Genomic DNA, 13,986 nt, shown 5'->3' with positions numbered 1-13,986 from the left:
TTTATATGTTTCTATTAGAATAAAACAACAAGACTATTATGTCCCTACTTAAGTATGGGACACATCACTAAACTACCCCTATACAGTCAACACTATCACTCCCCCTCAAGCTGGTGAGTATATATCATATAGTCCCTGACTTAACCCTTTGGTGAATAAGTCTGCCCATTGACGTCCTGTGTTAACATATGCAGCATCTATCACTCCACCAAGCACCTTCTCTCTCACAAACTGACAGTCAACTTCTATATGCTTTGTTCTCTCTTGAAACATTGGATTAGAAGAGATGTGGACTGTAGCTTAGTTGTCACAATAAAGCTTCATTGGAGTGTCAATGGAATATCCCATCTCCTGTAGAAGATTATTCAATCACACTAGTTCACAAGTGGTATGTGCCATGGCTCTATATTCAACTTCTGCACTGCTTCTTGCCACAACTGTCTGTTTCTTACTTTTCCATGTTGTTAGAGTTAGCCGAATAAGGGTAGATTAGTCAACTCACCTTGGTTAAGTTATGAGCTTATGTGGCAGTCTTATTAGAGGTTCTCTGTCTCATACTTAAGTAGGGGCAGTTTAGTCCTTGTACATTTAATTAGAAGCCTAATCACTATTAAGAGGTCGACTGATAGGGTTTAGCTATCGGGTTCGACAGTTCTTTCATCTTCTTCTTCTTCTCCTTCTCTTTCTTCTTTTCCTTACTGGTTCGGACTACTGTAGCAACAGTAGAAACATGGTATCAGAGCGTGACAACTTCAGTTCGTGACCTGTTTCAGTGCGTGACAACTTCAGTTCGTCCCAGGCCTGAAACATCACAACTCTTATTTTTTTTGGTGCACAGAACCTCCTTTCCTAAGAAAACAACTTCAGCAGTGAATGGTTGGCTGAAGCTCTCAAATGAAGGTTGGTTATCTCTCCTCTGTGTGCTGTTGGTATTTCTGGGTTGAAAATCTTCAAGAACTTGAGAGGACTGATCAGAACCTAGAGAACTAGGTTGGTTGTTGCCCTGGTTCTTGGAAAAATTCCAAGAACAGGCTGTGTTTACAGTGACCAAATGGTGTAAGGGCTGCTACTGTAGGTGGCCGAATGGTACAAGGTGTAATGCAATGGTACTAGTTGAGTTTTTGTTGGTGCTTGTGATGCACAAACTCTGTTGAGTAGTTGTAAGAGAGCTTGCATGTGGTTAGTAAGTGCTGAATTAATGTCGGTGTAGTCTGTGTTTTTTTTTTTTTTTGTGAAATCAGTAGTGGTGTCGATAAGAACAAAGGCGTGTGTATCTATCATTGTGTTTAGGGACTGCTGTAGGTTCTGGAACATCAAACTCTTGACAGCAGCACTTAGTTGGTGATTGGGAATTCAGATTAGAGGCAGCATTGAAAGAGTATCATGGCAGCAATGGGAGATGGCTGTAGTGATCAGAAACCTAGTGTGGTGGTTTCCTCTGACTATCTAGGTGTACAGATGACCTCAATTAAACTGAATGGTGAGAACTATGTTCCATGGGCCAAGTTGGTGGAAGTTTTTCTCAAGGCAAAGAGAAAAGTGAAGCATGTGAAAGAAGATAAACCACCGGCTGACTCTCCAGGGTTTGATGATTGGGAACAGGAGGATGCTCAAATCATGACATGGCTATGGAACAGTATGGAACCCAAAATAAGTGCCAACTTCATGTTCTTAGATACAGCTAAGGACATATGGGAACATGCTAAGAAGCTGTATTTTGGGCAAGATAATACTACAAGGGTATATCAGCTCTATCAGGAGTACTTTGGTCTGCAACAAGGAAATAAAACCCTAGAAGAGTACTATGCCAGTATGAAGAACCTCAGAAATGAGCTCAATGTCTATCGTCCTCTCACTCCAGATGTTAAGGTTCAGCAACAACAGAGGGAACAACTAGATGTCACAAGGTTCTTAGTAGGGTTGAAATCAGAGTATGAACCAGTTAGGGCCCAAATATTGGGGGGCTCTACCCTTCCTACACTTGAGGAAGTGTTTGCTCGGCTTCGCAGGATTTCTTTGGGACAGACAGAGAATCCCACACAGTCTGATAGATCAGCTTTTGTGACAACCAGAGGAGGTGGACGTGGTACGAAAGGGGGAGGACATGCCTCCCAAGGAGGTCGTGGTGGTTCCATATTTGGCCGTGGTGGTGGTCGTGACTCAGGGGGAGGCCGTGGCAAAGAAAAAGACAGCTCTACAAGGAAGTGTACCCACTGTGGCAGGGAAGGACATTCCGTAAATTTCTGTTATGATCTTCATGGCCGCCCTCTCTCTAAATGGGCCAATCATGCTGTTGCTGGTGGGGTTGATGTCAGTGATAATCAACAGGCAGACCTAACTCCTTCCACATCTACATCTGTTTCCGGAAGGGAGATGGTGAGTGTACCGCATGATGAGTATGAGCGGTTCCTTCAGTCCATTTCACAGCACACTACTGCTACTCTTGCCCACTCAGGTATAGCTTGCCTGTCATCTAAAACCTCTCCTTGGATTATTGACTCTGGAGCCTCTGATCACATGACCGGGACTCCAGGTGTGTTCTCTGCTCTCTCTGAAACTTCCACATCTCAAACTGTTACCCTTGCCAATGGTTCATCCTCTCCCATCTGTGGTGTTGGCAATGTTGACATGGCTTCTCTTTCTTTATCATCTGTTCTATATGTCCCTAAGTTTCCATTCAATCTTATGTCTATTAGTAAATTAACCAAGACTCTTAACTGTTCTGTTACTTTTTTCCCTTCCTCTTGTGTTTTTCAGGATCTCAGGACGGGGAAGAAGATTGGTGGGGGGCATGAAGCTGGTGGATTGTATTATCTTGACGGTGGTGGATCGTCAGTTGCACTTCAGACTTCACTCACTCCTCTACAGTGGCATTGTCGACTGGGACATTCTTTTCTCAAGGCACTCAAGATACTAGTTCCGTCTTTGAGTCATTTGTCAGTGTTACAGTGTGAGTCGTGTCAGTTTGGGAAACATCGTTGTGTTTCCTTCAGTCCTAGAGTTGAAAGTCGTATGTTGAGTCCTTTTGCTTTGGTTCATTCAGATGTTTGGGGGCCGATCAAAATAGAGTCTTATAATGGTTACAAGTATTTTGTCACTTTTATTGATGATTGTTCAAGAATGACGGATTTATTTAATGAAAGAAAGGAGTGAATTATTTTCCATTTTTCAAAAATTCCATGCTGAAATACGTACACAATTTGGTGTTCCAATCAAAGTTCTTCGTTCAGATAATGGTCGTGAATATTTTCTAACTTCCTTTCAACAGTATTTAGAACAACATGGCATCATTCATCAAACTTCTTGTGCATCCACTCCTCAACAAAATGGGGTGGCTGAACGGAAGAACCGTCATCTCCTTGAAACAGCTCGGTCTATTCTTCATCATATGAGTGTTCCTAAACGGTTTTGGAGTGATGCTGTACTTACTGCGTGTTTCCTCATTAATCGGATGCCCTCCTTTATTCTTCATGGTCGGTCTCCCTTCTCTATCTTGTTCCCCACCTTGTCTCCCTTTCCATTAACACCTCGTATCTTTGGTTGTGTGCTTTGTTCACAATCTGAGTCCTGGAATAGACAAGTTGGATGCACGCTCCATTAAGTGTGTCTTTCTTGGCTACTCTCGGACTCAAAAAAGGGTACAAGTGTTACAATCCCATTACTCGAAAGTGCTATGTCTGTCCTGATGTCACCTTTTTTGAGTCTGTTCCCTTCTTCTCAGGAACTGAAGCATCTTCGTCTCCACCTTTACTTCCTCTTCCTCTTCCGGTCAGTGATCCCGTTTCGGGTGTTCCTGTTGGAGTTGACTCGTCACCTCATCCAGTGCAAATCCCTACTGAACGACCACCAATTCGGCAAGTGTATACACGTCGAACGACACCGGTCCCTCCTCCAGCTTCTACCTTGTCCGCGGATCCTGTCGTTGCTCCTGTTGCTGAACCCTCAGGACTTGACCTACCCATTGCCTTACGGAAAGGTAAACGTAGTTCTACTCTCCATCCCATTTCCAATTTTGTTTCAGTATCTCGCCTTTCCGCCTCACATCGCCAGTTTGTTTCACTATTGTCATCTATTTCCATACCTAACAATGTCCAAGAGGCTCTTAGTTCACCTGGGTGGAGGCAGGCAATGGAGGAGGAACTCTCTGCTCTTCAGCATACTCACACGTGGGAGCTCACTACTCTTCCTCCTTGTAAGCATGTTGTGGGTTGTAAATGGGTGTATACTGTTAAATACTTGCCAGATGGTAGTGTGGAGTGTCTAAAAGCTAGACTTGTTGCTAAAGGGTATTCACAGTTGTATGGAGTGGACTATATGGAGACCTTCTCTCCAGTGGCTAAGATTAACTCTGTCCGTGTGTTAATTTCCCTGGCAGTTATGTATGATTGGCCCTTATTTCAACTTGACATAAAAAATGCCCTTCCTTCATGGTGACCTTATAGAGGAGGTATATATGGAGCAACCACCTGGGTTTGTTGCTCAGGGGGAGGCTGGTAAGGTGTGTAGACTGAAAAAGGCAATTTATGGGTTGAAACAATCGCCTCGTGCTTGGTTCGAGAAGTTTAGTGAAGTGGTGAAGAATTTTGGAATGAAACAATGCCAGGTTGATCACTCAGTGTTCAGCTATGACTCAGAAGCTGGAAAGATTTTATTAGTGGTCTATGTGGATGATATTGTCATAACTGGCAGTGACAAATTGGAGATCGACAAACTCAAGGTCTTTTTGCAAAATCATTTTCAAACAAAAGACCTTGGGACATTGAAGTATTTCTTGGGTATAGAAGTTGCTAGATCAAGACAAGGTGTAAACCTGTGCCAAAGAAAATATGTTCTTGATCTATTGGACGAAACAGGACTGTTAGGTGCAAAACCGGCTGAGACTCCTATGGAACCAAATGTTAAGTTGAGCAGTGATACAGGGGAAATATTTGATGATCTTGGAAGGTATAGACGACTAGTGGGGAAGCTGAACTATTTGACTATCACGAGACCAGACATCTCCTTTGCAGTCAGTGTGGTGAGCCAATTTATGCAGAACCCTTGTATATCTCACTGGGATGCAGTTCTTAGAATTGTAAGATATTTGAAGGGAGCTCCGGGCCGTGGGCTATTGTATAAACCAGGAGGAAAATTCGAAGTAATTGGGTACACGAATGCAGATTGGGCGGGCTCTGTGTCTGATAGAAGATCTACTACAGGTTACTGCACATTTCTTGGAGGAAATCTTGTGACGTGGAAGAGTAAAAAGCAGACGGTTGTGGCTAGAAGCAGTGCTGAAGCCGAGTACAGAGCCATGGCACACACTACATGTGAATTAGTGTGGTTGAGGAATCTCCTACAAGAAATCGGGTTCCACATGGATAAACCTATGAAGTTGTACTGTGACAATCAAGCTGCGCTCCATATCTCATCCAACCCTGTTTTTCATGAGAGAACAAATCACATAGAGATTGATTGCCACTTTTGAGGGAGAAGGTTCTTACTGGAGAGATAAGCACAGAACATGTAAGCTCAGGTGATCAGTGGGCAGATTTGTTTACAAAAGCCTTAAGCTCAGGGAGAGTGAACTATATATGTAACAAGTTGGGATTATATGACATATATTCTCCAGCTTGAGGGGGAGTGTTAGAGTTAGCCGAATAAGGGTAGATTAGTCAACTCACCTTGGTTAAGTTATGAACTTATGTGGCAGTTTTATTAGAGGTTCTCTGTCCCATACTTAAGTAGGGGCAGTTTAATCCTTGTACATTTAATTAGAAGCCTAATCACTATTAAGAGGTCGACTGATAGGGTTTAGCTATCAGATTCGACAGTTCTTTCATCTTCTTCTTCTTCTCCTTCTCTTTCTTCTTCTCCTTATTGGTTCGGACTACTATAGCAACAGTAGAAACACACGTCACCAAATTAACCCAAGGAAGGTACAATAACCTATAGTAAACCTTCTGTCAAATACAAAACCAGCCCAATCAGCACCAGTGTATCCCTTTATTTCAAGATTTCCTCCACTCTTGTATATTAAGCCACGACCAGGAGCTCCCAACTGCTTGTACCTTCTAGGATCTTCAAACTCCTCACCCATATCACTGCTCAACTTGGTATTTGGTTCCATAGGTGTTTTATCCGGTTTGGCTCCTAATAATCCTGTTTCCTCCAACAAATCAAGAACATACTTTCTCTAACACAAGTTAATACCATGCTTAGACCTTGCTACTTCTATCCCCAAGAAGTATTTTAACTTACCAAGGTTTTTTGTTTGAAAGTGCTCCTGCAGAAAGGTCTTCAGCCTATCAATCCCTAATCTATCACTGTCGGTAATGACAATATCATCTACATATACCACCAGTAAGATCTTCTCAGGATGTGAATCATGGCTGAATACTGAGTGATTAGTTTGACATTGTTTCATACCTAACTTCTTTATCACTTCATTGAATCTACCAAACCACGCACGGGGGGACTTTTTAAGTTCATAAATGGCCTTCTTTAGTTTGCATACCTTACCATCCTCCCCCTGAGCAACAAACCCCGGTGGTTGCTCCATATAGACCTCCTCAAGAAGATCACCATGTAAAAAAGCATTCTTGATGTCAAGCTGAAATAGAGGCCAATCATACATAGCAACTAGAGATATCATAACACGAACTGAACCAATTTTAGCAACAGGAGAGAAGGTCTCTGTATAGTCAATACCATATGTTTGAGAGTATCCTTTGGCAATCGGTCTAGCTTTCAACCGCTTTACACTACCATCAGGTAAGTACTTAATAGTGTATACCCACTTACAACCTACAACATGCTTACCAGGAGGAAGCGTGGTGAGATCCCATGTATGATTATGAGCTAAAGGGGGAGTGTTAAGAAGAAGAAGAGACATCACTTGACCTAGAGAAAAACAGAGTAGACTAAAAGAAAGTAATATCAGGACACACAAAGGAATGTTGAGAACTAGGGTTATGACACTTATACCCTTTTTGGGTTCGAGAATAGCCAAGGAAGATACACTTAGTGGATCGTGCATCTAATTTGTCCATTCCAAGTCCAAGATTATGAATAAAACATACACACCCGAAAACCCTAGGAGTAAAAGAAAATGGAGACAAGGTGGTAAAAGGAGAATGACCTTCAAGGATGGGCGTGGGCATCCGATTAATTAGGAAGCAAGATGTAAGCACAACATCACTCCAAAAATTTTTGGGTGCATTCATATGGTGCATAAGGGACCGGGCAATTTCCAAAAGATGACGGTTCTTTCTCTCAGCTACCCCATTCTGTTGTTGGGTGTAGGTACATGAAGTCTGATAGATAATGCCATGTTGTTCCAGATACTCCTGAAATGGTGTATAAAAGTACTCTCGACCATTATCAGAATGAAGGATCTTAATGTGTACACCAAATTGGTTGCAAATAACAACATAAAATTTTTGGAAGATGGAAAACAATTCACTCCTTTCTTTCATTAGGTAAAGCCATGTCATCCTTGAATAATTATCAACAAAAATAACAAAGTATTTGTAGCCATTGTACGACACTATTCTATTTGGAACCCAAATATCTGAATGCACTAAAGAAAAAGGGTTTGACATACGATTATCAACCCTAGGACTAAAGGGAACATGATGATGTTTCCCCAACTGACATGACTCACAATCCATAACAGAAAGATGACTCAATGATGGAACAAGTGACTTCAGTGCTTTAAGTGATGGATGACCGAGTTTGCAGTGCCACTAAAGAGGAAAAAGGGATGTTTGAAGGGTTGTTGTCAAACCACCACCACCATCAAGATAATACAGTCCACCAGCTTCATGCCCTCCACCAATCTTCTTCTCCGTCTTGAGATCCTGAAAGACACAAGAAGAGGGGTAAAAGGTAATAGAGCAATTAAGAGACTTGGTTAGCTTACTAATAGACATAAGATTAAAAGGGAATTTGGGAACATATAGAATAGAGGACAGAGGAAAAGGGTCTATGTCAACATTACCAACATCACAAATTGAGGATGTGAAACCATTAGCAAGGGTAATAGGCTGTGATGTGGAGCACTGTGAAAGGGAGGAAAACACACCTAGAGTCCCAGTCATATGATCGGAAGCTCCAGAGGTTTGGATGCCAGACAAGCCATACCTGAATGTGCAAGAGTAGTTGTATTCTATTGAGAGGTGGCCTGAATAAACTGCTCATACTCATCACGAGGGATACTTATCATCTCCTTCTCGGAGACATCCATAGATGTAAAGGGCATCTGATAAGCTTGTTGGATATCTTGTTTTGAACTACCATCATTGGACACTGCATGATTTGCTCAAGTTGAAGGTGGGCCATGCAAATCATAACAAAAGTTAATGGTGTGCCCTTCTATACCACAATGAGTACACCTCCTTGGACCATTGCTACGTCTACCACGAACTCCCCCACTACGACCATACATGAATCCATTGCCCTCCAACACGTTCACCATTATGACTATACATGGGTCCACCACCACCACTATGACCATACATGAATCCATTGCTACCACTACGACTGGGCTGAACTCCCATATCTGAATTCCTCCCTTTTTTTCTTGTATATCAAGCTTCTAAATCACTTTTCACCACACTCCACACTACTGGAACCACCTACAGTCACAATATATATATATATATATATATATATATATATTTTTCAGCAATACCCATCACTGATTTCTTCACTTTCAGCACCACAACACATTGCACACTAGTGGAACCACCTATACTCACAATTTTTCAGCAATACCTGTCACTGATTTCTTTACTTTCATCACCACAAAAACTACCACACAACTACCTGAATACACATCATAGCACTAGTAACTCACCAACCACCTGATCCTCACTGAAACACACATATGTCCCACCTATTTGATCACCGAAAAACAGCCTAACACTCAACTGTTCACTGCACCACCTGAAACAGCCCCCTTCGTACCATCGATTAGAGGGCTTCCTACAAACCACCACAAACCACCACAAACACCCACTAAACCACTGACAAGAGGCATGAAAACCTCCAAAAGGAAAGGGTGATCACTCCTTTTCAGCCCTTTTTCCCATCTCTAACTGATAATGAAGAAAACTGTAAAACCCTAGGCTGAATCGCGAGAGAACAGAATTCTGGGCAGATCTGATTTTTTTTTTTTTCTTTTTCACAGTTGCTCTGATACCATGATAAAGTTCAGACCTGCACTTGGATGAGTTTTACTGTCTATTCCACTGTACAACTTCTCATTGTACAGGGGACTTATTGTACTTTTGGCATTTTGATATCAATGAAATACTTTACCTACAGTTTCAAAAAAAAGGAAAGAAATCTACCTCTGGAAAAAAAAAGAGAATTTCTTCTTTCCATTGAAAAGCAACTTTTGAAAATGTGCTGCACATAATGCTCATAGGGCTCACTTTGGATTGTTATTTTCCAGGAGTTCCGAAAAGGAGGGGGTAAAAAAGAAGTTGCTTTCAAATGCTCATAGGGCTCACTTTGGATTAAGAGTTTTATTCCTTATATATTCTTTCTTTTTCTCATTGATGTGTTGCAGGGTCATCAGTATGAAACAGTATCAGGTTTTATCTGTGAAGCATTTGGTTACATCCCCAGGACAGGTGAGAGTATCAAAGTGGTACTAGAAACGGCAAACCAAGAGGAAAACGATAATGAAGCAGAAAATGACCGCCAAGATCATAAGGAAAAACATCAGATTTTTAAACTGGAGGTAAGGTTCACAACTTGGGGTGTTATTTTTGGAAGTCAACACAAGTTCATATTGTCTAATGTTCATATTTTTGCAAGTTAATCGGCCATATTGTCTAATGGCTGCTGGTAGGGCATATCGGTCTGTGCCGGTGCTTTTTTTTTATGTTTTGTTTATTTATTTTTTCAAAACCAGTTCAGAGGGGTCGTTGGTTTAAGTCCTAGCTACCCTCTGAGCCATGGTCTGACCCGATACAACCCCTGTAGGGGCGTATCGGGAAGCTATTGGCACGATATGGGTCAATACGTATCAATACTTTGAACCTTGTATCTAGCATAGCATGAGGGCCTGCTTTGCTTTTGCAATATCTGGTTCCACTATGTTGTTCTGACATGCCAAGTTAGAAATGTTAAATCTAGCACTTGGATTACAAATACCAGGAAAATAACTTTCTTATTTATCTTAGTTTGGTAGGGCTCAATGCATTAAGAGTATGAATTGCTGTTAATGGTTACCTACTAGGTATCTAATAGTTTCCACAACACTCCTTACCAAAAACAAAAACAAAAACATAAAAAAGGTTCTACAACACTAGGCAATATGCTTCCTAGGAAATATGATGTCAAACATTTGTTGGATAGGTAATAGACTGCCTAGATGGGATGTCTTGGTCCTGGTGTTTCTTTGCCTTGTTTTGAACTTTGTTTTTGCCAGGCAATATAGGGCATGGCTTTTATAGACATGTTCCAGGGAAGAAAAGCTAAACAACCCAATAATCTTCCTGCGACTGTGGCACGATCTGGAATTTACTGCAAACAATGCTGTAACCCTCAGTGTTGGACAGTTGTTTGAACTTGTAAGAATTTGAGGCCTCGTGTGCATGTTTAGGAGACAGCTGTCCAACACTGATAGACATCACAGCATTGGCTTAAAGCATTTTCTTTCACAGCAGATTTGGATTCATTTGCTACATCATTTTCTGGTTTTCTCTCTCTCTCTCTCTCGTATTCAATAGGGGTTATTTAAATTTTATCCAAGCCTCTTGTTATTATAGTTCCCTTTAAATCATAATTTAACTCTAAACATGAATGGATCTGTTTTAATTGTTTTATTGAATCTAGTAGTTCATGCCCAATAAAATTCAAAGTAATTCAAAAATTTCCTAGCAGTCAAACTTTCAACTATGTCCTTCGGTTTGTTCATGAAGCCCCATTAGCTATAAGAGGGAGCCAATATTTTCCAGTGGAAAACAGTACTTTTTTATGTAAAACAAGTTTGCCTAACTCTGAATTGTTAACATCACGTAAATTCAATCCTATTTCAACTCTTAAACGTACTATGAAATCAAGCATGCAGGTAAAAGTGAATTATACGTCATTCTCAATTGAATGATAGTAATTAACAGAAAAATTTTCAGGCCAGAATTCTTTAGTTAATAAACTGACCTATCCCTGAATTTCTTCTCATCTAATTTATCTATTTACATCCTGTTTTTTTACCAGTGATTCCAGATATATAGTTTCTCCAGCTCAATTTATGCAAGACATTTTCTTTTAATAAATGCAGGATATTTCCTATTGTAACCAATAAAAACAACACTTAGAAGGGATTCCCCACTGTTGAACACTCTAAGGAGCCCCCACTGTTGTCTTTTTTCATGGAAAATGATGCTTGCCACTTGCATAGCACAAATTTGTGTAAGAAGACAACATTCTCCATGATATAAACTGACCAGTTTGCTAAAGCATCATTTGTACTTATATTATTGGTTATCATTACAAGTACATGGAAGATTTCATTAGCCATCATCTATGCCTTCTTAAGTTTGTGGCCTTTTCTTTAATTTTTCCTTTTTTTTGACATATATGGTAATTACCAGTAAATAGGGGCCATTACTTAGTGTAATGTAATGGTAAAATCTTAGGTTGTCAAGTATGAGAATGTGGGTTCGAGTCTGAGAGTGGCCACAAATGGAAAAAAAAAAGAAAAAGAAAAGGCTAAAGGTTAGGACTGTATCCAGTCCATCCCTCCCTAGACCCCAGATAGCTGGGACCAACATTGTGTAATGGCCTTTTTTATGGTAATTACCAGTAAATAGAAAATTTTGGATAGCTTCATGAAACAAACTTAAAGTCCACATAAATTACTCATTTGGTGCCTGATGTGACCAGACTCAAGGGGACACTTTTATTAAGTTTTTGTTTGAAAATTCACCTGACCTACTAATTTGTGGTTTTATCATGGGATGCAGATATTGGCAGGGAATGCAAGAAAAGTGAGTGCAGTTCGATTTGAACGTATAAACCATGATGATGCAACACTAGAGGTCAACGAATTTACTCGCTTGGTTCCCAGAATCATGAAAAAGAAATGGAGTGGTGAAGAAGAATTTGATAAGAGCCATTACGATGACATTCCATTCCAGGAGAGACTGGAGGATGGACTCTCTGATGGCTATGTAATTGCTGAACATGAAGATGATTATGATAATAACAGGAAACAGTAATTACATACTCCCATCTCTTTCTGTTCTTACAGCACCAAAAATAAATAAAAGAGAGAATGAGAAAGAAGAATAAAAAGAGACTAACATGTAAGGTTTGTTTACAGGTGAAGAGAGGTGTCAACGTCTGCATCATCAAGATTGTTTGGTGTATGTGTCACAGTTCTGGGCCATAAATTTTTCATGAGTGGGGTCTCAACGGCCTGGAAGTCCACATGGTTTGCCCGCGAGTTGAGTTGGTGAGAGAGAGAACCTTGAAAAGTTGGCCTAGGAGGATGGATCAAATCAGAGTGGAAGAACAGCCTAGTTGTTTCGTGAGGCATGCTTGGAGCAACCCGTTCAGATTCTGAATAGAACCTCAAGAGCTCTCTCTCCTCTCTCATCTCCTTCACTCTCTGTAACTGTCTGAACCTCTCTTGCAGCAGGGCAATGGAGGAATGGGCAACGGTGGAGTCACTACTCTGCCTACCCATTGGAAAGACAACTCTGTTGTAGTCGGGGAATCTTGGAACGGGTGGGAGTGAACAACTGAGCATGCAAGGAACGCGCCTATATATAGGAAATGGGTATTGTCTATTTGCATTAGTGTATACGCTTTAAGCTCTCTGATTGATTCTCTGGATTATCTAATAAAGAGAGGAGTGAGGAGAATCGGCAGCACAGTTGCAAAATCCAAGGAGGTAAGGTTATGTGGCTAATCTAAGGAGGCTTGGGTTGGTGGGCTTGAGGGGCAAAAAGACTTTTAGGGTAGAAAAGGGTGGGAGAGAAAAGTCCAAAGGAAGGTGGAGGATAGTGTTTGGAGGAGTGTCTTTAGGGGAATAAAAGGTTGGGTGATGCTTTGTCGGTTTGTCTCAAAGAACCCTTTTGGCTTTGGAGGGATATTGTTCTTTTTTTCCCTTGCGCCTTTTTCGTTATCGTTTTGTTGAGTGAAGAGAGGAGAGGTGAGGATGCCCAGACAAGACAAGGGTTGGAAGAGGGAATAATTTTTGGAGTTGATGATTTTTTTTTTTTTTTTCTTTTAATTGAACCCCATCAACCCAACCCCAAAAATGGAAGAGAGAAAACTAAGAACATGCTGCAGCTACTCTCTACATGGAAGTAGAGATAAGGAGAACTCTACCAAAGTCCACTACAATCCATCTCTCATCTCCCCAGACATTCTGTTGTCTTTGAGTTGTTGGATGGGTATGGCATGGAGGTTAGAAAGCAGTTGATACTACTGCAGCTGTTGTTGATATTGGAGATGCATCTATTTGCAACCCAACACCCCTTCTATTAGTTTTTCTTTATAAAGGAGGGGGACGCGTGCGTTTGACAGGCAGGCTCTGACCATCGCTTGGGAGTATATGACTGCCGTTAGATGCCCGCAACACATACGTAGTTGATCTCTTCTATTCTCATTTCTCAGCAAGCGTGCCTCTTTGGATTTGGTCCCTACCAATCTACCATACACGACATCAACTTCGTGCCACTAGTTACAGGTTTAAGTTTCACTGTTTCGGGTGTCGTTAGGGAACTACTCTTCGTGGATATCTTACGAGTCATGACTGATTTGAATCATGACTTCATGAGAGATGGTCATAATCAATCCATCCACCCAACTACAACTAAATTACTAAACTATATATTGGCGTTATACGAAAAGCCACTACAGTGGATTTTCTGTGTCCTACGATTGTCCACTAAGAAACGTTCCATGCATGTCAAACGCAGGTGTCTGCACCAACCCTTCAGAGTTGGACTTTAGTGGAAGATCTTACTATTACCAGCTGAC

General features: G+C 41.0%; 1 protein-coding gene across 3 annotated transcripts in view; it reads left to right on the top strand.

The window, feature by feature from the left end:
* The window catches only part of LOC104606596 (putative DUF21 domain-containing protein At3g13070, chloroplastic), a 66,232-nt gene extending 52,786 nt beyond the window's left edge, over positions 1–13,446 (top strand). For 2 of the 3 annotated variants that reach the window (XM_088894686.1, XM_010271887.3), the window contains 3 exons: positions 9,557–9,730; positions 11,961–12,211; positions 12,320–13,446. In XM_088894686.1, coding sequence (XP_088750812.1) covers positions 9,557–9,730; positions 11,961–12,211; positions 12,320–12,323 — 429 coding nt within the window. In that variant the 3' untranslated portion in view covers positions 12,324–13,446. Of the gene's footprint in view, positions 1–9,556; positions 9,731–11,960 lie in introns of all 3 variants that reach the window. The other variant, XM_088894685.1, reaches the window with a different exon arrangement.
* Positions 13,447–13,986: the final 540 nt, after the last annotated feature.

Source organism: Nelumbo nucifera, chromosome 1 (assembly GCF_055504915.1).
Source record: "Nelumbo nucifera cultivar China Antique chromosome 1, China Antique-T2T, whole genome shotgun sequence".
In the NCBI taxonomy this organism is placed as follows: domain Eukaryota; kingdom Viridiplantae; phylum Streptophyta; class Magnoliopsida; order Proteales; family Nelumbonaceae; genus Nelumbo; species Nelumbo nucifera.
Note: the sequence above shows the minus strand (reverse complement) of the source record. Positions and strands in the feature narration are given on the sequence as shown.